Raw genomic sequence first — 25,870 nt, forward strand, 5'->3', positions numbered from 1 at the left:
ACATTTTCATAAACAGTTTTAATATCTGAACTTACTTAATCTTCTTTCTTTCTTTCTTTCTTTCTTTCTTTCTTTCTTTCTTTCAGTTTACAAATAGTAACCAAAATAGGTAAATGCATGCACATTGAAAAATGGGTAGGTGTGACAATTTGTAATTAAACCATAATTAATAATTAAATTAAATAATTAAACCAGATTAAACGTTTCACACACAACTCTGATGCACTTACTATACTTTCCCCCCTTAAACAACAAATGTTTATTTTCCCTAGTTTTTGCCCATTCCTGTGTCTGAAGGTGATCTGTGCCTACTGTATGATTGGATAAAGATTTATTGGTTTTATTTATTGTAAATGTTTATTTTACAGAAAGATATCAATTTCAATCCAAAACAGTCAGCCATAAATGCAGTTTTACAAATAAAAGGACAAATTTAGTGTTTGCAGTTTTGGTCCTCCATAAGAAGACATTGATTTATATTTACTTTTTATACAATGTTTTCCAACATCAATATTTCCATCTAACGCACTAAAATGTTGATTGCCAAAGAGTTTTAGAAAGAATGCAGTTTAATATATAATCTTTAGGTAAAATGAATAACGTTACTATTTAGAATCTACTACATTACCCATAAGCTCTAAATCTGTCATGTGACAATGTCACGTGACGTCCAGGTACGCAGTGTCAGCAGCTAATATGATATAGAAACGCCGAACAAGAAGCAACAGCATCGCTGTCACATCTGCATCTCTGTTCTTCGCTCAAACGCAATCTTATGTAGACCTATGTTCTTCATCACGGTACGGAATCAGCCAAGCATGAACGCATGAGGTGGTTTACACCATCTGCTGCTTTACCACACCTCGCTTGTACCTGGAGAGTTTGTTAGCTAAACAAAACCGCTGTTGTTATGCGAGTCACGTGAGTTGTTTTATCTTATATTTCTTTCTGATTTGTTTTATTATTGCTTAAAGCACTGAACGTAGAGCTTGATGTAAGTTACTTTTAAGTGAAATAAGTCGTGACTAATGACCTAATTGGGTTGGCCTGATGTCTTGATTAACTCAGCGTGAGCATTGTCATAATCTGTATTACTGTAGTCTTTCTCTTATGTCAGACAGCATAACTGCTATTCTCTTTACTTAAGAGATGTCATGAAGTAACTGATAATGAATAGGCTGCTAATTATCTTTTGGTCAGACTCAGACAGTGCTGTAATCTTTTTCTTGCTGACTGCACGTTTCGTTTCCTCATCGCATGCTTGAGATTTCTGCTTACTGATGATCAGCTGAGAAATACAATGATGTCCCGTGACTCTCAGACTTGTCCTAAAGTCCAAACCACACTGTCAGTCGAGGTTGCTGATCACCTGCTTTTGTCAATTCGTGAAAGCTGTTATGTGCCCTGGTGATTTTTCACTAATGTCCAAAAGACTTTTGATATGCTTTGATGACACTGATTTGGTGTACTGGGTGACACCGTGATTATTTTTGGTTATGATGTTTGTCATTTTATCATTCATCATTCATTCATAAAAGAATACACTAAATATCTTATAATGACCTTAAAGGTTTGGTTCACCCAAAGATGAAAAATATGTTATTAGTTTCTCTGTTATTAATTACTCGAGTTGTTCCAGTCCCTTGAGACTTCCTTTTATCTTCGGAACACAGATGTCTCACGAACATTGCTGTCTATGGAGGATGAACAAAGGACAAACAAGATCACAATGTTACTAAGTGTTGCTGAATTGGTCCGGTAAAACAGAAACTTTTTAAGTGGCAATTCAAGGATCAGAACACCTCGTTTAATGACTTTCAAATGTTCTAGAATATTTGTCACACAGATTTAATAAAAACAAAAGCATACATGTTAAAACTGTCAAACTGATTAAAGTGAGTTGATCAGAATGAAAGCAAAGCAATTACCTATAATTGTATTAGTCAATGCATAAATTATTCATTAGTCTTTGTTTTCAATTATGTAAATTTGTGCCAGCTTTTGCTGTACTAACATTGGATTGAAAGATCAGAGAAAGCCAATCCCCAGTCCACAGACGCTCTTTCATAAGAGAAGTGGTCAGATGTGGACAAAATAAACCAATTAAACCCCAGGTGTGAACAGTAATGTCTCTCCTTTGTCCTCTTGTGATTAGATTGACTAAAACACATCTTCATATTAGGCATGGGCCAATATAAGATTCTGATGGTATGATAACCTTGGATAAAAATATCATGGTTTCATAGTATCACGATAGTGTGCTCACTGCTCTAAAATATATTTTATTTAAATGTCTGAGTAGAAAACAAAAACTTTTTTCCCTTTGAACACACTATATTTTATTTTGGGAAACATTTATAATATTTCGGAGCAGTAAACATGTCAGGCTAAATAACTCAAATGAGTTATTGACTTCTGCTGTCTTCATTAGTTTCAAAACCAATGATTTCTTTACAATTTAAAACAACATCTTTGGATATATTTTTTTTCTGCTGGAGATACTGGTGTAATAAAAAACTAAAAAGAAATGTAAATAAAATATCTTGCGTTTACCATTGGAACGATACAGCACTTTATCATGAAAACGATTATTGTCCCATACTTACTTCATACCAGTTGAGAACAGAGCCTACAAACATTATTTCAATTTTGATTTAATTGATTTCAAGTACATTTAAAGTAACACTACCCTCGCTTATTTTATCCTTGCAAGAAAATTTATATAAATCAGATATGTTTACCACCTTCTTTTATGTTTTGAATGAAATCTGTTTTAATAACAGATAATCAGTAATCAAAGTCTGGAACATTGCGCTAAATGACAATTTTGTGATTTGTAATGTTATTTCGCACATTTAAAATCACTTTCATGAAACTAATTTCTTGTGAACAGTAGAGGGTGACGGCTTATTAGTAAAACAATTCTGAAGGATCATGTGATCACACAAATACATTGCATTTTAAAAAATTGAAACAGAAAACAGATCATTCATTCATTAATTTTTTTTCGGCTTAGTCTCTTTATTCTTCAGGGTTCGCCACAGTGGAATGAACCGCCAACTTATACATCATATGTTTTACACAGCAGATGCCCTTCCAACTGCAACCCAGTACTGGGAAACACCCATACACACTTATTCACACTCGCACACTACGGCCAATTTAGTTTACCCAATTCCCCTATAGTGCATGTGTTTGGACTGTGGAGGAAACCGGAGCACTGAATCCAACACCAACACGAAGAGAACATGGAAACTCCACACAGAAATGCCAACTGACCCAGCCGGGACTCAAACCAGTAACCTTCTTGCTGTAAGGCAACAGTGCTAACCACTGAGCCACCTTTCCATCAAAACGGATCATTTAAATTATAAAAAAAAAATTCTACATTTTACACTTTGATCGTATCAAAAGAGTCCAAAAAACCCAGTTATTTTACAATGCTGGTAAATGGTTTAGTAATTTACTAATATTTTTTCCTTCTGTTTGTTCACAGGTGACCTAATCGCATCTCTTGCTGCTGAGGAGATTTGTTAATCCAAGTGTCTGTTTACACCTCTACTCCCTTAATGGTGGTGACTCTGACTGACAGCTCAAGTGTTTACCTCAGTTTATGCCCTATGATGTTCTTGTGAGTTTATCTGCGAGTGTATGAGAAGGCGAGCGTCATGTCGAGGCCGGACAGAGCGATCAACAGTGAAGCAGGAGACTGGGGTTACAGTGAAGATGCTGGGGAAAGAGCTTGGCTGCTGCAGAGCCCCAGTGTGGACTCCGTCCAGCCTCCCAGCCAATCAGATGACAGTAGGGGAGGGACTTCATCACTCGGGGCTGTTTTTATTGTGGTGAATGCTGCTCTGGGTGCTGGACTTCTCAATTTCCCTGCTGCTTTTAACATGGCTGGTGGCATCACAGCTGGAGTGACACTTCAGATGGTGAGAAGAACTTGCATAGTTTTTTTATTTTTGTCTTGTTTCTAGTCTAAATTTTTAAAAATTCTTAAATCACAAAGCATTTTCCAGACAATCAAAGCATAATGTCTTTTTTTAAGAAATAATCTATCTGCCAATAGGGTAAGTAACATAATCGGATGTCAAAGGAAAAACAAGATTGTTTAATTTACCCCATTGCAGGGTTGTCACGTTACTGGAATTCCATACCAGTCGATACTGATATTTTAAAAAACTTTATTTCCCGCCAACATTAGAGCACTGTTGAGCACGTTCTTAAACAGCGCTGATTTGCCATTGTGTTCAAGTGCTCAACAGTAATGACTGTGATTGGCCTTGAAGGTCATCAGTTCACCGAACTCATCGCTGTTTACTGAGTGTAACCACAGATACAGGGACACTGGAGCGTTTCAAAGTCATATCGATCAGCTGGTTTGGCTATAAGCTGGCAAACGAGCGATCCGTTGATGAAACGCGCCTTTAAAACTCTCTATTGTCCCTGTATCTGTGGTTACACTCAGTAAACATTGGTGAGTTCGGTGAGCTGATGACTTTCAGGGCCAATCACAGTCATTTCTGTTGAGAACTTGGAGCACTTGAACTCAATGGCAAATCAGAGGTGTATAAGAACATGATCAAATGTTAGCGGGAAATGGACGTTTCTAAAATTTCAGTATCAATCGGTATTGAATTCCAGTATCCTGACAACCATACCGCAATGACAGATTTAGTTTGTTTTTAATTTTAGCATATTATTTCTTAAAATGAGTCATTATTTTTGCTTGTAAAGAAAATGCTTCTTGATTTTAGAATTTTTTGATATTTGGACGAGAAACAAGCCAAAAAAAGTATGATATCTTTGCAGTATAGTTTATTGTATATAAGAGGAAGAGGTGTCTATTTGAAGATAAATATTGTGATATTAAAGCTTGTGTTCTTTTATCTTAATATTTTGCAGTGCATGATGGCCTTTATCATCACTGGGCTGGTGATCTTGGCTTATTGCTCTCAGGTAAGTAAATATTCATGTCAGACACACTGAAAACACGTGTATTATTCAGTCAGAAAGAGCTCTTTTGGAGTACACATCAAATTGAATTAACAAAGGTAATTTTATATACTGTAACTTATAAAAGAAAGTTAAACCAGCAAAATAGTATTAATGCAAATTATTTACTTTAAACAAAACTAATAGGACAGTAATCATTCAAAGCAACAATCAATTGTCTAGGGATAATAATAAAAATAAAGAACTTTAAATAACACTTTAACTACATGATAGAAATCAGGCACGTGCACACATAGGGCTCAACCTGTGCAGTGCACATGCCCTTTTTAGTCTTGGAAAAAAATATATCAATATATCAGTGGAAATGTATTATGTTAAGGTGTATATTAAGCAATAAATATATTAAGTCAAGTTGAGCTTTATTGTCATTTTGCTACATGTATGGACATGCATTTTAACAAAATTTTGCATTTCACAGGAGATGAATAAATATAATTATAAATATGAACACAACATTGGATGTAAAAGCAATTTTAAATCTAAAATAACTATTGTCTAGTATATTTAGGAAAAGATGAAACCACTTATTTTGACTAGTACTAATAAATAAATAAATAAATGTATTGATGTTGTTAGATCACACTCTCCATGCCAAGATAAATAAGATCTAGCCCCAGATGCCAGATCCTGTCAGAAAATGTCTGTTTTTCTGGGTATTTAGGCAACAAGCCAGCAGAGCCGCTCAATATCCAAACCTGTTAACCAGTGTTCAACTGAATTAACAATCTCCTATCAATATAGGAGTTGACTGAGAAAGCCAGAGAGGAGCAGAAGACGAAGTACTCATGATAATGAAAGAGCAGAGTTAATTGAATAATCTTAGTTGCGTATGATTCAATGCTCAGACTTCGTCTGACCAGGATAAATCCAACAAGTGTTATTATTCTTCAAGCAACAGGAATGGAAAATTACTGCTTCACAACATTGTCAAGTGACAATATAGACCTATGAGACATTCTCTTATCTCTTACTCATGAAAAACAAATGTCGCACAAAACAAGATTATAACAATATGAAAAAAGGAAATCTTTCTAAAGCAATATAGTAACAACAGACTATAAAAACATAATAATGATAATTATATAAATGTCTAAGGCTCATATGATTAAATAAAATAATTAAATGAAGAATAAATGAATATAAACAAATGAAAATAAACACAAATAAATGGTTGTTTTCTTGAAACAGTCACAAAGGACAGTCACAAAAGATTTCTGTTTCATTAGAATGTTTTGTTGATCAGAAACTCCTGAAAAGAATTACATTTATACGATATTGATGAAATATTTAACGTTTATAATAAAGAACAAAATGTTTCATGCTTGGCATATTAGCTTGATTACTGAATCATAAATGGTTGTAATAATATTATTGTTTTACATACATTTTTGATCAAAACATTTCGCCGAGTCATTATGTAAAATAAATGTTGAGATTAATTGCCATTAGATATTAGTTAGACTTTTTTCTGTATCAACAGCTCTAAAATGAGATATTGAATATTGATTAGGACCATCAGGAATTAATCAGGACCACTAAGAAGAAAGACTTGATCTCCATTTCCCTAAACCCCCACTTTTTTTGTAGGTGAGCAATGAAACAACCTACCAGGAGGTGGTCCGTGCTGTGTGTGGGAAGGCTCTTGGTGTCATATGTGAGCTGGCCATTGCTGTTTACACCTTTGGCACCTGTATAGCCTTCCTCATCATTATTGGTGATCAGCTGGACAAGCGTAAGTGTGTTCCCATTAACACAGGCGCATCAAAGTAGTCTGAGTAGAGTAAGCTGACTTGTGTCTTTCCTACAACAGTGATCGGCGCAATAAACAATGAGTCGGAGAAGGAGATAAGTTTGCACTGGTACACTGATCGTAAGTTCACCATCACTTTGACCTCTGTGCTGATCATTCTGCCTCTGTCTATACCCAAAGAGATTGGCTTCCAGAAGTATGCCAGGTAACATTATCTTCAGTTTTATTCTTTGGGTGGTGGAGCAGAGGAATAGTTGGTGGTGAATTGATACATGTATATTTGTACGGATTTTTCTGTAGCACCCTGAGTGTTATCGGCACCTGGTATGTGACAATCATAGTCATAGTCAAATACATCTGGCCCAGCAAAGATGTTTCTCCAGGAATCATCCCTGTCAGGTCAGAAGAATAGCTGCTAGAACTAAATAAAATGGAAGAGATTGTAATGCCCTATTATAACATTGGTTGGTTGATTGTTTTTCAGACCTGCATCCTGGACAGATGTGTTCAATGCTATGCCCACAATCTGCTTTGGGTTCCAGGTGTGTAAACTCGTCTTGACTATTCAAATGTGTATGATTGTAAAAAAATGTTTAAGTTACTAATGTTAGCAAGAGTGGACTTAACAAATAAGCGAGGTAAGCAGCCACTTGGGGCCCCTGGGAATTAGGGGGTCCCAACCAATGACAAGAAGCCTATATTAATCGTATAGCTCATTTATAAAATTTCCTGTTGAAAAATCTGTCTATAGCCGTTAAGATTTTCAAGAGTTCACGCTTAGCTGATGATTGATAATAAAGCTTGTTTGCCATGCTGTTCCAGGAGAGAGCCCTGTGCTTATAAGATCCTCGAGCCCTGGGCTCCCTCCTGTTGCAGGGCGAGAGGGGAGTTTGAGCTTAGGTAGATCTCAATGACTAGGCAACAGCGCTAATCACCGGCCACCGTGTCGCCCGTTTGAAAGGAGGGAGAGTAGGGTTGGGTGGGGGGGTCTTCGAGACGACGATATTGAGATTAGAAAAGTCTGGTTATTTATAGTGAGTTAAGGATCGTCTGATAGGATAATTAGTCATGAGCTAAAGTTGGAACAGCTGTGAGCAATCATAAGCATGTGATTCTCTCGAATTTTGTTTATGAATAAACTTAATGTCATTACTTCTTTTCAAAACCAGGGGCCCCCACAAATAGTGGAACGTTCCGTCTGTACTGCACATGCAAATATTAAAATTTTATCACAATTATGGATAATTAACTGTGCATAGTTAGTTTGTGAACTTGTTTTTTTTTATTTGTGGATTTATTTTATTTAATTTTACATTAAAAGATCAAGGTTCCACCTAAATAATATATTTTACCATGCAATTTATTTACAACAAATCTATAGGGTGGGCCATTTATATGGATACACCTTAAGAAAATGGGAATGGTTGGTGATATTAACGTCCTGTTTGTGGCACATTAGTATATGTGAGGGGGCAAACTTTTCAAGATGGATGGTGACCATGGTGGCCATTTTGAAGTCGGCCATGTTGGATCCAACTTTTGATTTTTTTAATAGGAAGAGGGTCATTTGACACATTAAACTAATTGGGAATTTCTCAAGAAAAACAATGTTGTGCTTGGTTTTAACATAACTTTGTTCTTTAATTAGTTATTTACAAGATTCTGACCACCTATAAAATGTGTTCAATGTGCTGCCCATTGTGAAGGATTGTCAATGCAACCCTCTTCTTCCACTCTTTACACACTGATAGCAACACCGCAGAAGAAATACCAATCCACTTTTTAGGAAACTGTTCATCTAGGAAGGCTTGGACCTGACATCCATAATGTGGTAGTTCACAGTCTTGCTGGAAAAACTCAGGGACCGTGCCAGCTTCAGTACATAAAGAGGGAAACACATAATCATGGAGCAATTTCAAATATCCAGTGGCCTTGAAATTTCCATTGATGAAGAATGGCCCCACTATCTTTGTTGTCTCTTAGTTGTTCTCTCATTTAGACGGCACATGGGAGAGATTTGAAGAAGAATTAAAACTTCAGAGAGGAGAAATAATTCTTGATAATTAAAAAGATTTTTCAATAAAAATTCAAAGGACGACCTTGTATTTAATATCGAATCAAGTTTAGGCACTCAATTCACTATTTCTTGTAATCTAGCAGCCTCTCATTCTCCTTGTTTTCTTCATCACAGTGTCACGTCAGCAGCGTTCCTGTTTTCAACAGCATGAAGAAGCCAGAAATCCGGCCGTGGTGGGGAGTTGTCACAATCAGCATGATCATCTGTCTCTTTGTGTATACAGGCACAGGTTTGTGTGCTTGAATTTGCTGAAACTTACAAATGAATAAACAGGCATATGAGGAAATCATGCTATAATTTACTTAAAATGTTGGCTTGCTGTTTTTTTCTCCCCCCACAGGTGTCTGTGGCTTCCTATCATTCGGCTCAAGTGTAAGTCAGGATGTGTTGATGTCATATCCATCTGATGATGTAGCAGTGGCCATTGCTCGAGCCTTCATCATCATTTGTGTTGTTACCTCGTATCCAATTCTGCACTTCTGTGGGAGGTAACATGCATATTGTGGTCTATAATATGTGAAGAAAACATACAGTCAAGTCTGAAAGGGAATATGCATGTTTGTTTGTGCTTCAGGGCAGTGCTGGAAGGCTTGTGGCTGCGATTTAAAGGAGAGGAGGTGGAGACGGATGTGGCAAAGGAACGGAGACGCAGGATACTGCAGACCCTCGTCTGGTTTTGTCTAACGCTCATTCTGGCTCTCTTCATTCCTGATATCGGAAGAGTCATTTCACTCATTGGTGGTTTGGCTGCGTGCTTCATTTTTGTCTTTCCAGGTATTTCATTTCAAATTACCTCAGACTTTTGTCTGCTTTTTTCAGTATAGTAACCAAACAGTGACCATGTTCATTTGTTGGTGTTTGTCTGTAGGATTGTGCTTGATTCAGGCAAAGCTTTCAGAACATGATGTCAGATCTAACAGGTAAACCCATCTATAACTTTTTGAAGTATCCATTTTCCTAAATTTTGTTCATCCTCTAAAAAACAAACAAACAAACAAAAACCTTAAAATTTCTTCCCCTTTATTGAAAGTCCATAAGTGGGCTGCACGATAATAAACATCGGACATTGTGATATTTTTTTCATTGATATATATTGCGATATGAATACAATTTCACCAGATTACTTGAATAGTTCTATTCAGAAATAAATCCTTTATATATATATATATATATATATATATATATATATATATATATATATATAGATTGGGGTGATTTTTGTAAGGGTGTAAATCATGTCTAAAAAATAATAAACAAATTGTAAGCAAGAATAATTACAATAGAGCAAAGAAAAAATTCAAATAAACATTCGACTAGTATTCAGGTACAGAAATTGAATAATAAGTCTAAAATAACACTGTACAGTCTTCACTGTGTTAATAATTCAGTAAAATTACACTTCATTAGAGTTACAAATGTTGTTCATTTTTGTGCCCGAATGCTTTAAACCAGGAGTGTCCAAACTCAGTCCTTTAGGGCTGCTGTCCTGCAGATTTTGGCTCCAACTTGCCTTAATACACTGGTCAGGATGTTTCTAGATACCAAGTAAGAGCTTGATTAGCTAGCCCAGGTGTCTGATTGAGGTTTGAACAAAACTATGCAGGCGATTCAGGACTGAGTTTGGACACCCCTGCTTTAAACTCTCTTGAAATGCCTTTAAACACATGCTAATGATAAAGTTTCAGTCTGTTATGGTTATACAGTACTCTGCAATGACTTGAGAAATCTCATGTATTCTCAATTGTTGTGCTGATTGAGAATAATCCCAATTTAGCATTGACTGTCCTGTGATGTGACTATTCCAGATACACACATTACAATATCGATGCTGAAATGATGTATTGTTTTGCCCTAAATCAATTATTCAGATATTCTGAAATGAATATGTATGAATCAAGTGGTTTCACTCAAGTCTTCTGAAGAAACATGATTACTTTAAATGATACACACACACACTCTCCATTTTACCATCAGTGTGCAGCATCCACTTGGATGAGACAGTGATAGAGCCAGTGATAGAGCCAATTCGCTGGATGGGTAAGGGCAGATGAAAGGAATTTGGCCGGGACACAGGGGTGACACCCCTACTCTATATGAGAAGTACTGTGGGATTTTTAATGACCACAGAGAGTCAGGACCTCAGTTTAGCGTCTGATCCGAAAGCCCACTGACAGTATAGTGTCCCCTTCACTTTACTGGGGCTTTAAGACTCACAAACCTCAGATTGAGCACCCCTTGCTGGCCTCACTAACACCACTTCCAACAGCAACCTAGTTTTCGCATGTGGTCTCCAATCCAGGTATTGACCAGGTTTAGCCCGGCTTAGCTTCAGTGAGTAACTGGAGTGACTGTGCTAATGCAGTGAAACAGCTGAGAAAATAGTAGTCATGAAATGGCCTCCACAGAGTTCAGACCTCAAAATAATAGACGCAGTGTGGGATCACTTAGAAACAGAAAGTAAGAATAAACAGCCTAAAGCTAAACTTTATTAACTTTATTTCAGAAAAGCTCAGAACAGTCTGACCTTAACGGATTAGAACCAATATATGTATATACAACCACTTAGGCCAAATCTATACAGTGTTATGTAACATTCTTAACATTAGATCACCAAATTTGGTGGATGACTATGACTTGTACACAGTACTGTGCTTTAATCAATGTCTATATGTGAATGGGAGCCTATGTTAAATTTGTTTATCATGCAATATAAACCGAATGTGTCTTTTATGAAATCTTGGATTTAAACCACTCACACAGATTTCTAGTCTTTGTAAATTTAGTTTATGTAAGATTTGGTGAAATAGTGGAAAAAGAGAAATCTTTATTTTTATTGTGTATCGATAAGGTGTAATGCATTTTTTGGGGGGAGAACTAATATTGTAAATAGCATTAGCATCTCCAAATAGTTGAGTATTGCAGGAAAAAACCAATAATCTAATTATTTCCTTATAGCTGGAATGCAATGGTGGCCTACGGGGTCATCATGGTTACGATTGGCGCTTTCATCTTTGGCCAAACTACCACAAATGCCATCTACAAAGACATCATCAACAATCCCAACAGCCCGTAGGAGGGTTTGCTGTGACTGCATGAATAGTAGAGCTTGAACAAACAGAGGCAAAGTGAATATAGGGGAAAGAAGACAGTCAAAATCAGACCGCTGACCTCTATTACGTGTTCAGGAGGCTGTTTTAAATTCTTCACATTGTAATGCGCAGCTGTTCCTCTGAAGTCTGTTCCTCCTGATGTAGTGGATCATCCACCAGCATGCAGCATCATCTCTCTGCTCTGGAACTATTGATCCTGTGAAGGAAATATTAATGACCTGACTGAATTGTGGACATTGTGTTAAATCCTACAATATTAGATCTTCCAAATATACTTTTTTTTTTTTTTGCAATTTGCCTGTTTTCTTTTTATATATTTTTAATAAACTGATTTGTGATTTTTATGAGAACCTTATATACTTGATGTTGTAAACGTGGTCAGTATTCATAATGTTTACCAATGAAATATTAATTTCTTTATGGACTTGCACTGCCAAACATGTAATTCTACAGTGTTTGTGTGTACATATAAGCCACCGTAGACCAGAAGTGAAATCTGTACTTCAGGATGTTTTTGAAGAATGGTTTTATTTTAATTTGATGCATGAATGTTGTTTCTGTTTAGCACATTTTCTAAACGAGGATTTTGTGAAATTTGTTTACACCCTGGGTGCACAGTCTCTAGTTTTAAAAGTTCACTGACACGCAATGAACACTAGACGATTGACTTGAAAACTTCAGGTTTAATTCAATTTCATTTATAAGGGAATGTAGGTACATGTACATTACTTGGGTGAAAATGAGCATCTCTAGAATATTTCTTTGAACCATACTCCAAACAGCTTAGGTGTATGTCACGTTGGTGTGTGGTAGTGACCTCATGTTTTTCTGTTCTTGAATGTTCGTTTAATAAGGGACTGTTCTCATATCCCATCTCATGGATTTAAAAATCAACACTAGATGCATGTTTCCACAATCATGTATTATTGTATGTTTCAGTGCAATCGAATGTTCCATATTATGTCAATTAAAATGTTTTTGTGCTCATTGTGATGCTTTTTTGATCAACTGCAAGATCAAGTTAAACTGTTAAGCATTCAATAAAAAATATTTAAGTGCATAAAAAATGTTAATAATTGGCCCCATATTAATTCATGATTTCTCTGCTATTTTTTAGAGACTATGAATGATTACACATTTATTGTCAAACAACTGTTAACTCTTCTTAATAAACTCCTCCAGGTAAAGATCTGTGCCTAAACAACGTCATTAATCAATGATCTAACATGTATTTTGGATTTTTGTAAATATTGTATAGTATTTACAACATAGCTTGCTACATGATGAATAATTAATCTGAAAATGTTTTATAATTTTGAAAGGGACTTAAATTTTAACTAAATTGGAACTAATTAATGCAAATATTTAGTAACATGTTAATTGGACATTCCATTATTGTCCAAAATTTTGTCCAAAAAAATTATTGTGCAAGTTTTTCCAATATGACATATGTTTAAAATTATTATTTTATATCTGCTTTTTTAAATAATGGGTATAGATAATAATATAATTTTTATATTCATAACAGGGTTAAGGCAGATATACTCAGATATATATAGATATATATTTTATGAGTTTTTTTTGCTCAGAAGTAGCACTGCAGGACTTGGTTGTCCATTAGCAACAAACAGTTTCCCGGCGTGCTCACCAGATGACACAAAAGACAAAAACTGTTTCTTGGAGTACCACAAAGTGAATTGGAAACATGACCTACTCAATGAGGATTTGAGATATTGGATTTGGATCCCATATTGTTTTTGTTGTTGTTCTGCCACAAAAAAAGAAATTTGTTACATTGTTTGAAAAGTTGTATATAAAAAGTTATTGTTCATATCATATTCAGACGTCAGTGTCTAATTACCACACTGAGCCAATGTTGCAAATCTGCAACATCACAGAACGCCTTGCATGTGAAGGTCTCTCTAAAAAAAGTCAGGATTCTATTGTATACCCCATTTGATAATTTTCCCCAAATATCAGATTTTTCCTGTTTCTAAAACTTAATTTGAGCCTGAGAGGGTTAAATTATGTTAACTATATGAAGTAATTGAGTTGGCACTGTACCTCACAGCAGATCGCTGGTTTGAGTCACAGCAAGGCAGTTGGCATTTCTGTCTAATGTTAGCATGTTCTCCCCGTGTTCGTTCGTGTGGGTTTCCTCTGGGTGGATTGAGTAAACAGCTGTAGTGTATGTGTGTGAATGTATGTTTTCCAGTGCTGCAGATGGAAGGGCAAACACTGCGTAAAACATGCTGGATAAGTTGGTGGTTCATTCCGCTGTGGCGACCCCTGATGAATAAAAGGACTAAGCTAAAGGAAAATGAATAACTGAATATAAAGTAATTTTGAAATTAGGCTTTTAACGTTAGATCCCATAAAAATATAAATTACTTTTAAAAGATATTTTAGCATAAAATGGCTAACTAGTATAGCAAAACACACAACAGTTCCAATTACTGAATAAGTTTACTATGCGATTGTTAAGGCTATAATCCGATAATTAATAATATCGAACATAAACAATTATTTACAAGGAGAAATCGCGCGCGAGAGATGGCGGAAGTGCTGACTCGGAGATCGGACTCCGGTTAATGTTTGGCTTGGCAGCATCATCTGACTACAGTAAAAGTCATATGACCATCAAGGAAGAGAAACTCAAACTCCACATCAGGGTCTCCAGACTCCTGTATCTATGTTCATGTCCAGCAGACTGTGAAAATGTTTTCTCTCCGTGTCTTCTGCAGTTTTGTGTTCTTGTCTCTGCATGCTGTGAGTGGCATGTATGATCCAGATGAGGTGCTGGATCTGCCGGGCATGTCTTTTAAACCCAGTTACCGCCAGTGGTCTGGATATCTGAAGGCCAGTTCTGGAAAGTTTTTGCATTACTGGTGAGTTTCTTGTGTCTTTTATGTGTGTGTTGTCAGCCCTAGGTTTTGCTTATGAGAATGTGTTTAATTCAGTCTAGATGATGGCGTTTCCGCATTCACTCCGAGTCAAAAACAACCATTAAAAACAATTTAAGCCACTTTAATATTTCAATTCGTAAGAAGTATTTTTTTTTCATTCATCAATAAAAACTGTTTATAAGATTTCATGTTGTTATAAAAGAGCAGTTCATCCATAAATTTGCCGTGTTTTTTTTTTTTTTTGTCAGTAAAACATGAAGATTGTCCTCTGTGGTTCTGTGTATTCTGTAAAATACAAGTCAACAACAACTATAGCAGCTCTTTGAGAATAAAGTATAATTATTATATTAATATGTAGGCAAAACTAAATTAATGAGCCTTAAGTTTATTTTTGTTTTGCTTCCATATATTTTTGGCTGTTAAATAAATAGTAACCATTTATTTGCCCTATATAAATGACCTAAGTACTTTTTATTTTTTTATATTAATTATGTTAGTGGTAGTGCATACTATTAATATTTCATAAGCCATGGTGTCAGATGGTAAGGTGAGATTAGAGTGCATGTACAATTGTAAAAATCTTTAGAGAATTGTTGTCTTGTTTGAGTGTCTTTGGTAATCAAATGAGTTGAAATGAAAGAGTATGTGTTTATTACAGGTTTGTGACGTCTCAGAGAGACCCAGTTAAGGATCCAGTGGTGTTGTGGCTGAACGGAGGGCCAGGCTGCAGCTCTTTGGATGGGTTTCTGTCAGAAAATGGCCCTTTTCATGTAGGTTTATACCTATGAACAAGAGTTTGTCATAAAAAAAATATACAATGCATTTCTCTGCAACTTCTTAATCTCAAAAGTAAGAAATCCTGAAGTCATTATCTTCAATAGCACAAAGCCATAAATGTTGTGATGATTTTTTTTTGTACATCACTTTGTGGTCCTTAGGTCAGAGATAATGGAGCCACTCTTTACGAGAATGAGTTCAGCTGGAATAAAATTGCCAATGTTTTGTATATTGAGTCACCTGCTGGAGTGGGTTATTCCTACTCCGATGACCAAAAATATCAAACCAATGATAATGAGGTAAGTGTATAAACATCTACAGACATTCACACACCATGAACACAGTCTTCTTCACTTAATCCCACGATAAAATGTCCCATAGTCTATAAACAAAGTCCTGTTTTAGACATGCCGTAATAATTTTTTTCCTGTAGGTAGCAGATAATAATTACTTGGCTTTACAAAGCTTTTTTGCCAAGTTCCCAAATTTCACCCAGAATGAGTTCTTCATTTTTGGTGAGAGTTATGGAGGCATCTATGCACCCACGCTCAGTCTAAGAGTGGCCACTGGAGGTCAGCTCAAAGTCAACTTTAAGGTACGCTCACATGTGCATGTTTAATTTTTACATTTCATTGGTTAATAAAATGATGCATACAATGTTGACTTTTACTTTCATTAGATACTTATTTTGAAGGAAAGGTTCAAAAAAAGATTGAATGTAATTATGTCTGTTTATTCTTTTATTGCTGTCCTTATTTCTTTTCAGGGCTTTGCTGTGGGAAATGGCATTAGTAGCTTTGCACTAAATGACCAGTCACTGATCTACTTTGGTAACTACCATGGCCTGTTTGGAGAACAGTAAGCTATATCTGTTATTGATATTTGTGCCCACTCATGTACAGTTGAAGTCAGAATTATTAGCACTCCTAAATATTTTTCCCCAATTTCTTTTTAAAGAAAATAAGTTTTTTCAACACATTTTTTAAACATAACAGTTTTAATAACTCATTTAAAATAATTGGTTTATTTTATCTTTGCCATGATGACAGTACATAATATTTGACTAGATATTTTTTCAAGACACTTCTATACAGCTTAAAGTGACATTTAAAGGCTTAATTGGATGAATAGGCTATTTAGGCAAATCATTGCATGATGGTTTGTTCTCTAGACGATCAAAAATATAGCTTAAAGGGGCTAATAATTCTGACCTTAAATGTTTAATAAAAATCATCAGACATACTGTGAAAAATTCCTTCCACTGTTATACATCATTTGAGAAATATTTTAAAAAGAAAAAAAAAATTACAAGAGAGCTAATAATTTTATTTTCAACTGTAAATGAGTCTAAAATGAAAAGGGGTTTTAGGCTACGAAAAAATAGATTTTAAAATCACTTAATTTTAGTAAAAATGATTTAAGTAAAAAAGAAAATTTAGTAAAAATTATTTAATTTTTCATAAACATTGAATGAATATTGAACAACACCAATATTTTGGAACACTACAGCATGGAACTATTTTTGCAATTTGTTTTTACAGAAATAATTAGAAACATTAATGCAGATACTTTACTTGAATATGATATGCTATTGGATTAAATAAAACTTTAGAGAATTTTATTTAATGCAAACACTAAAATGTGTATGACCCTATATAGTAACACCAACATTGAATATACTTATAAATATTTCATAAATATGTTATTTTTTCTTCAGGCTCTGGAAGGATCTAAATGACAACTGCTGTGAAAATGGAGTCTGCAACTTCTACAACAATTCCAAAAAGTCCTGCGCTGATGTGGTAAGCTGAGCACATCCGTATGCTCCTTATTGCTGTGCAACTGTACAAACAGTTATTTAAAGTCACTTGTGTTTTTCAGGTATTGCATGCCTTTAATATAATCTATAACTCTGGGCTGAATGTGTATGCGCTGTACCTTGACTGTGCTGGTGGAGTCCAATCTCAGAGAGCAATGACGCACCTTTTCAGAAACTTCAGGAAGCATTGGGAAACCAATCAGGTGAGGCCTGTTTATACTCATTTAGCCCTCCAACATCTCCCCCCCCCAATATATTTATTGAATTTATTTCCTTTTTTCAGTCAACTAACAATGCAGCTTACAGAACTGCAAAATCCATCCCATTCTTATACATATTCATATTGAATAAAAATAAAATACTTTCTTAGTGTGCTTCACGCAGGTGAGTAGGCTTGACAAACCGCCTGTAGGATGCTCTCATCTCCATATACACTATGCACTATACACTTTATTAACACTTCATGTTTCTGAAAGCATCCTTCAATTCTTAGTGTGTGCTCCGCAGTGAGCCTGACAAACCACCTGTAGAACACACTTTTTCTTCTCCATGTTCTTGTAGAACTTATCACTTATCAGAGCCTTATCATAGCATTTATATACTGCTACTCTCAGATGATATGAAGGACGTCTTTTTTTCTCACTTGTAAGTTGATTTGGAAAAACTGCCTGCTAAATGAGTAAATGCAAGTGTAAATGAATCGACTAATAAAAAAAATAATTATTATAATTATTATTGTTATTATTACTGTGTGTGTGTGTGTGTGTGTGTGTGTGTGTGTGTGTGTGTGTGTGTGTGTGTGTGTGTGTGTGTGTGTGTGTGTGTGTAGTCTAAGTCAGAATTATCAGCTCCCTTTTAAATTTTGTTCCCTTTTTTTAATATTTCCCAAATGATGTTTAACAGAGCAAGGAAATTTTCACAGTATGTCTGATTAATATTTTTTCTTCTGGAGAGAGTCTTATTTGTTTTATTTCAACTAGAATAAAAGCAGTTTTTAATTAAAAAAAAAAAATTCAAGGTCAAAATTATTAGCCCCTTTAAGCTCAATTTTTTTTTTCAACAAACCATCATTATACAATAACTTGCCTAATTACCCTAACCTGCCTAGTTAAGCCTTTAAATGTCTGTAAAGCTGTAAAGAAGTATCCTGAAAAATATAGTGTCAAATATCCCTTACTGTTATCATGGCTAAGATAAAATAAATCAGTTATTAGAAATTAGTTATTAAAACTATTATGTTTAGAAATGTGTTGGAAAAAAATATCTATTAGGTACAGTCAATATTTTTGTTTTACATGTTTATATATGGTTTCAAAAGGTGGTCAAAGTCCTTCTGCTTGCCATTAAGGATATAAAACACTCTCTCCAGTTTGCTACAATTCAATATCTCGTTTTTTCGTAATTCTAAAGGCCTGTTTACACCAAGCACAATAACTATAAAGATAAGGATAAAGATGTGTTCTAAAAATCTTTCACAGTGTTAAAGAATAGCATAGTTCACACCACAACTACAGTGATACAGATAAAGAGGAACGATGCTGTTGTGATTACTTTTTTGTCACAATTTTTCCTACCTGATGAATGATAAAACAGTGACAAACATTCAGAATCCATTGAAAATTCAAGGGCTTGTGCAGTTTTAAGATACAGAAAATGCTGTCAAGAAGCACATTGCTTGATGTTAACTCCTCTTTTAAAAGATTTTTTATACCATGGGAAATAATGATAAAAAAATACATGAAAGTTATGAAAGTCATGCTGGCAAATTAAAGTATAAAGTACTGCACGAAGTGCTAGTGTCAGTGTCTTTGTGTTGCCTTCTTTAAAAATGCTGCGGAACCGACTGATTAAATTGATTACATGTAACAAGCTCATTAGTTTGTTCAGAAGCAGTAGCAGCACACTGAGGACATCTGCTGATCACAAGGGATAATGCACAATTAAAAGCAGAATCTAAAAAAAACGGATCATTATCACTGTGGACACAAATATATTTCTTTATATGTCTATTTATTGTTATCCTGCTTGGTGAAACACGACAAGTATTGAACACTTCACCATTTTTCTCAGAAAACATATTTCTAAAGGTCCTATTAACTTGAAATTTTTGCCGGATGTTGGTAAAAACCAAAGAAAACCGTATATGCTAAGAAAACAAATCTAATTAGTTTAAAAATGAAGTCATGTGCAATAAAATGAAATGATGCAGGGAAAAAGTATTGAGCACATGAAGAAAGAGAGGTGTAGAAAGACCAGGCAGCAGCTGAAATCTCTCAGTAGTTCTTCAGCAACCCTTTGTGCTTCCTCAATGTAAATGAATATCAGCTGCTTCAGTCCAACATCTACATTAGCAGGAGGTCGAAGATGAAACCAGGGTGGACATTTCAGCAAGACAATGATCCAAAACACAGCCAAGGAAACTCTCAGATGCTTTCAGAGAAAGAAAATCAAGCTGTAGAATGGCTCAGGCAATCACCTGACTTGAATCCAATAGAAAATACAGAATAAAGATCAGATTTGAGAGACGAGACCCACAGAACCCTCAAGATTTTTCAGTCCATTGAAGTCTGTGGAATAAAACACACCTGAGCAATGCCTGTAACTACATTCCCCACACGAGAGGTGTCTTCAAGCTGCCATCATCAAAAAAGCCTTTTATCTAAAGTATTAAATACATTTCAATAGTTCAGTGCTTCCTCCTTGTGTCCTTTCATTGTTATTACACAGAACTCAATATTCTGTTTCTCTGTTTGTCTTATTTTTATGTTTGTATTGTTTGTTTATTTTACCAATATATTGTTCAATTCCATATTAACAGCTCCTTTAGAAATATTATTCCCTGGAAAAAACATGACATGTTCAATACTTATTTTCCACACTGTATATGCCTCTGCGGCTTTCCCACATAAACCAAATGAAAGCAACCGGTGACATGTGCTTTTTTGTTTGCTCAGATAGTAGACAGTACCCCAAGTGTTCAAGGAGTGCCTCCGTGCATCAACAGTACCGCTCAGCTGAACTGGCTTAACCGAGGAGATGTGAGGAAAGCGCTGCACATTCCTGATGTACTTCCGGCATGGGACATCTGCAGGTAAACCAAAACCTCACTTAATTTCAGTGTGTGCGTCTGAGTGTCTACATGGAGTGTTCTCTCTCTTTTTTTTTATTCAGTGATGTTGTGGGAAACCAGTATCACACCATTTACGAAACCATGAAGGACATTTATGTGAAGCTGCTGGCTGTCGGTCTGAGAGCTTTGGTCTATAATGGAGACACAGATATGGCTTGTAACTTTCTTGGAGATCAGTGGTTCGTGGAGCAGCTTGGACAGAAGGTGATCTCAGTTGTTATCTGAGATGCGATGCTCTGGAGAGTTTATTACACTTTCTAAGTTTAATGTTGGGTTTTTCTTTCCTCTTTAAGGCAAGCACACAATACCAGCCCTGGATTTATGATAAGCAGATTGCTGGGTTCTACCAGCAGTTTGGGAACATCACTTTTCTCACAGTCAAGGTAGGTTTCAGAAATGCTGATGGAGAACACGTGGTCAGATTTATTTATTTATATATTTAATTTTTCAAGATGTTTCTTCAGTTTTGTCTTTTTGTTTTCCGGTTGCAATTGTAATGGTGATCTATTCTTTCAAGTTCTCCGCCATTTCTATAGAGACTCAGCACAAAGGATTTGACGTGTAAATCCACAAACTTGCAATGTAACAGATTACTATTCCTTTGTCGGGAAACAACAAAAATCAAAAAACAAACTTGAGAACTATTTACCCTTTTTTCAAGCTTTAATTTAAATATGGTGTCGAATAGTGGTCAAAAGACTGTCTACCATCAAGCCCCTTCCTACTTTATCTTTTTTCCCGGTTGCTTACACATATATATGATGTATGACATTAGTTAACATATGTAATGTCATGTACGTAATATAATAACACAAAATATGCTAAATACGTGCTGTATCAAATAACTAAATTTCTAAATACAAATAATAGAATAATATAGAACAATATTACACGTTTCTGAGTGCTCTTTATGGCTCTAACAGTAATTTTATATTATTTGTAATTTTAAGTACTTAATTTGTAATTATAATACTTAATAAGTCAATTTAAGCACTTATTTTGTTTCATTTAAAGAGCCCATATTATACATGAAATAAGGTCATATCTTGGTTGTAAGGGTCTCCAACAACAGTCTAATATGCATGCAAGGTCAAAAAACACTTTCATGGTCTTATAATCTGCATTTATTTTTATCTAATTATCCCAGCGACTCCTGTATGAATCGTCCAGTGATTCATTTGTTCCCAAACCCCTCCTTAGCGCGAAGCTAATCTGCGCTGATTGGGCCGATGACAGTCTGTCGCGATTGGTCGACTGCCTTCAGTCAGAGAGGGAAATGGCCAATAGCTAATCAGCAATTTAAAAAGTAATCACAGTTCATACACGCTCGATAGTGTAGGCGTGGACTTTAGCTGCCACACTATGGCGAGTGGATAGTGCCACGGATAACCGAACGAAGGAGACAGTCGTGTACTCGCCATACCACACACACACAAAAACACACACACACCTCCGGATGACAACGCTCCCGCTTCAGCCCGCACCCGCCAGGTTTTAGCCTGAGAACCCGCTCCGTTTTCTGCCCGCCGCGCCCGGTCCCGCTAGAGCGGAGAACACAACCAAATATCACCCAGTATACAGTCCAGACAGCCAAGCTGTCAGTATAAAAACACACACACAGCACAAAGTACACAAAGCTCGTTCGTTCGTTCGCTCTCTCTCTCTCTCTCTCTCTCTCTCTCTCCCCGCGCCAGATTTCTGCGGCGCGGGAATACATTTCCGAATAAATCGCGGGAGCAGAACTCTAGCACGGAGCTCCATAAACAAACAGCACGCGTCGCGTTTTTAACGTGACTTTGCACGCGATAAGATAATATATCCAGTTAACCTGATACAGTACACGCGGTTACAAGTAACAAATCACAACTAAATACATTTGCAAGCTAGAGTCAACGAGGCAACAACTTTAACCGCACGTACTTACACTTGAGAAATGTAGGAAGAAACCCATCCTGACGTCCATCAGTTACTCTTTACTGATCCTTCCTTTAACAAACTCAGATGAAGTATTCTTTGTAGCATGTAGCTTCCAGAAGTTTCCAACTGCTTGGTTATAATGCTGATGTTTCATCTTTGGGTAGAGACTCAATATATCCATCTGCAGTGTGACTTCAATCGACCGGCATGTTTGTGTGCGTGTGTTTGTGGGTGTGCGTGTGTTTGTGGGTGTGTGTGTGTGTGTGTGTGTGTCTGGGTTACTGCGTCAGAGGGCGGGGCCTCAGGTTTGAAATCTCCCGGGTTTGCGCATGCACGTGAAAAACTTTGTTTCGTTCGTACGTCATGGCGAAACACCTAATGAGTCGGTATCAAGGCGACTCGTTTGAAGCACTATGATTCGACTCTTTTATAGATGAATCAACAGTTTTAAACACTGTATTCTTACAGATTTAAGCCTTAGCTGGATACTTCACTTCACTTAGAGCTGTGTTACACACTACATGGAGGGGAATTTTCAAAAACCCATAATATGGGCTCTTTAAAATTTAGAGGGGGGTGTCACAGTTGCGCAGTGGGTAGCACGATTGCCTTATAGCAAGAATGTCACTGGTGTGCTCCGGTTTCCCCCACATTCCAAAGACATGCGCTATAGGTGAATTGAATATGCTAAATTGTCTGAAGTTTATGAGTGTGTATGGATGTTTCCCAGTGATGGGTTGCAGCTGGAAGGGCATCCACTGCGTAAAACATGTGTTGGATAAGTTGGTGGTTCATTCTGCTGTGGTGACCCCAGATTAATAAAGGGACTACGCTGAAAAGAAAATGAATCAATGAATAAAATGTATAGGCACTAAAGAAGTAAGGTTGTTCTTAATATTATTATTATTAGATATTGTTATTATTTATTTGGATCAGTTGGACATTTAGGCTAAACAGCGAAAGCACCCCACTGTTATTGTCATTATATACCTAAAAGGTTGCTGAATTCTCATGACCATTAAGTTCAGATGGTTGAGGTCAAAATATTTGTTTTATTTTTTTTCCTAACACAATTTCAGCAAGTAAATCAAGCACAAAACTTCAAAAACTTTACAAACACTGTTCATTTAAACTTCATTAGAAAAATCATTAAAAATGTATCACAGTTTCCACAAAAATAGTGATATCAGTATTTTTGCATTAATGAACTAGGATCCTGTGATTTCTGAGTAAACTTGCTAAAATTTTAGATTGTCCATCACAGCGATAATACATATTTTAAAATGTTAAAGTACAATCACGTTTTAAAATTGGATTCTAATGTCACAATATTACTGTTTATTGCTAGCTTTGCAGGTGTTCTTTAAAAAACATATGTAAAACATAATATATCTACAGGGATATTTACTAAATCTTTTGTTGTAACAGGGCGCAGGTCACATGGTTCCTCAGTGGGCTCCGGGTCCATCTCTCCAGATGCTCCAGAGATTCCTGTCTAACAAGCCTTACTGAACTTCCTGCAGATCATTTCCTGTTGCACCTGATTTTAAGAAGTAATGCAACATAGATTTGAAGTTTGTTAAGAAAAACTTTGACATGAATGAATCTTTACGACACATTACTCAGGGACTGTTGGGTGTAAATTTGTTTACATTATTTTTTGGTTAATTGTTTTTTTTGTTGTTTTTTTTTACTGCATTTTATTTGGACAATAGGGATGGCTTTCATATTCATGTTGATCTAAGCACATTTTGTTCTTAAAATGTTTCATTCATTTTCCTTCGGCTTAGTCCCTTTATTCATCAGGGGTCGCGACAGAGGAATGAACCGCCAACTTTTCCAGCATATATTTTACACAGCTTATGCCCTTCCAGCTGCAACCCAGTACTGGTAAACATCCATTCACTCACATTCATGCACATACACTACGGACAATTTAGTTAATCAGTTCACCTATAGTTCATGTCTTTGGACTGTGGGGGAAACTGGAGCACCCGGAGGAATCCCATGCCAACACGTAGAGAACAGGCAAACTCCACACAGAAATGCCAACTGACCCTGCCGAGGCTGGAACCAGCAACTTTCTTGCTGTGAGGTGTCAGTGCTTAACGACTGAGCCACCGTGCTGCCCTAAAATGTTTCAGACATGCAGTTTAAAGAGTCAAATAATCCAAATCATAGATCATTATGAGGCAGTTTTGATGTGGATCATTCATTCTTTATTTCCCTCACAAATGTCTTTAAATCACTGGACAATGCTTTGAGATCTGTTAAATTAATAATGCTCTTTTGTATGTTGTCAAATAAAGTACTGAGGAGAAATTTATATTTTAGTCTTCGTTCTGAGTCTGTCCTTGAGAAATTCAGCATTGAAACCAAAAATGTCAGGCAAAGATCGCCTAGTTGACCGTTCAAGGAACAGTCTTGTGTATTTGCAGTATATACAACATGGCAAATGTCCTTAAAGAAGCAACGTTTTAACAGGAAAATAAATGTTTTTTTTAATCATGTATTAACATTGAAAAAAAATCTCATTTTAATTATCTTGTTTATTTGTTCTTTTTTATTGAATTTTGTTTAAAACAATGAATTGAACAGCCTCTGTTGCTGACATGGCAATAAGTAAAAAGATATGATTACATTTTACTTTAGAGAAGTGGCATGAGGGAAAATAAACCGAATAAGGACAATTCTCTGTTGAAAGACTAAAATCAAGGAACGGATATAACATGTATATAAAGGAAAATACATGCATTTCAGTTATCAAAGTGGTGTTGAAAATGAAACCAATGGACTGAAATGAAAGTAATGTTTAAAATGTACAGTAGGTGGCGGTATGTGGTCGCTTCAGTATCCACAAACACAAACGAAGGAGAACAGGCATAAAAGTGTGGTCTCTCACGCGGGCGGACCTCAGTCGATCCATCTTCAAAACGCGGATGTGCTGAAATGAGGTAAATAATTTTTGTTCGTTTAGTCAAGGAATAGACTCAGAGCATGTTGTTTTACTAAGCTATATACTGTGCGATACTAATGTAAGAAATTTTAACTCTCGTGTCAAACTGCATCGTGTTTAAGTTCCGTGTCTGTGTGACTGGGAGCTACGCTACGGTGCAACAGTATATCTCTTTTTCATTTTGGGCTTTATCTTACTGCTAGTTGAGCCCTTCTGAAGAGAGAAACACTATATACAATGTTGTGAATATGATCTGGAAATATAAGCTTCTTTGTTGGCCAAATATCAAACTAATGCGATGTTTCTTCATGTGTTTAACAGCGGCTGGAAGATCACACCAGAAGAAGAAGAAGAACCGTTGCTTGAGCTACATTAACTTGCTGCTTTTTTGCTGTATGTTTTGTTTGTTTAT

General features: G+C 36.0%; 2 protein-coding genes across 4 annotated transcripts; both read left to right on the forward strand.

Annotated features, from left to right (window-relative positions):
* Positions 1 to 729: 729 nt before the first annotated feature.
* Positions 730 to 13,020, forward strand: slc38a7 (solute carrier family 38 member 7). Of its 3 annotated transcripts, none has more exons than XM_087259151.1 (12): positions 730 to 921; positions 3,497 to 3,932; positions 4,906 to 4,959; positions 6,604 to 6,748; positions 6,827 to 6,971; positions 7,067 to 7,165; positions 7,251 to 7,308; positions 8,958 to 9,072; positions 9,184 to 9,331; positions 9,418 to 9,617; positions 9,712 to 9,763; positions 11,799 to 13,020. In XM_087259151.1, the coding sequence occupies exons 2-12, from the start codon at positions 3,669 to 3,671 to the stop codon at positions 11,914 to 11,916; spliced, it is 1,398 nt and encodes a 465-aa protein (XP_087115277.1). In that variant the 5' UTR covers positions 730 to 921; positions 3,497 to 3,668; the 3' UTR covers positions 11,917 to 13,020.
* A 1,552-nt stretch (positions 13,021 to 14,572) lies between these two features.
* si:ch211-122f10.4 lies at positions 14,573 to 24,825 on the forward strand. Its single transcript, NM_001386652.1, is given in 11 exon segments — positions 14,573 to 14,841; positions 15,518 to 15,629; positions 15,798 to 15,935; positions 16,070 to 16,231; positions 16,403 to 16,494; positions 17,354 to 17,438; positions 17,518 to 17,658; positions 20,410 to 20,546; positions 20,627 to 20,789; positions 20,879 to 20,968; positions 23,931 to 24,825. Coding segments are annotated over 11 exon segments (1,374 nt in total). The 5' UTR covers positions 14,573 to 14,671; the 3' UTR covers positions 24,015 to 24,825.
* The last annotated feature ends 1,045 nt before the right edge of the window (positions 24,826 to 25,870 follow it).

This window comes from Danio rerio, chromosome 7 (assembly GCF_052040795.2).
Source record: "Danio rerio strain M-AB ecotype USA chromosome 7, GRCz13ab, whole genome shotgun sequence".
Taxonomy (NCBI): domain Eukaryota; kingdom Metazoa; phylum Chordata; class Actinopteri; order Cypriniformes; family Danionidae; genus Danio; species Danio rerio.

Excerpts from the sequence above, each read along its gene's own strand:
- slc38a7 (XM_087259151.1), top strand. The coding sequence starts at position 3,669 with ATGTCGAGGCCGGACAGAGCGATCAACAGTGAAGCAGGAGACTGGGGT. Across the intron at positions 4,960-6,603 it reads TCTTGGCTTATTGCTCTCAG|GTGAGCAATGAAACAACCTA; the intron begins GTAAGTAAATAT and ends CTTTTTTTGTAG. Across the intron at positions 9,332-9,417 it reads ATTCTGCACTTCTGTGGGAG|GGCAGTGCTGGAAGGCTTGT; the intron begins GTAACATGCATA and ends TTTGTGCTTCAG.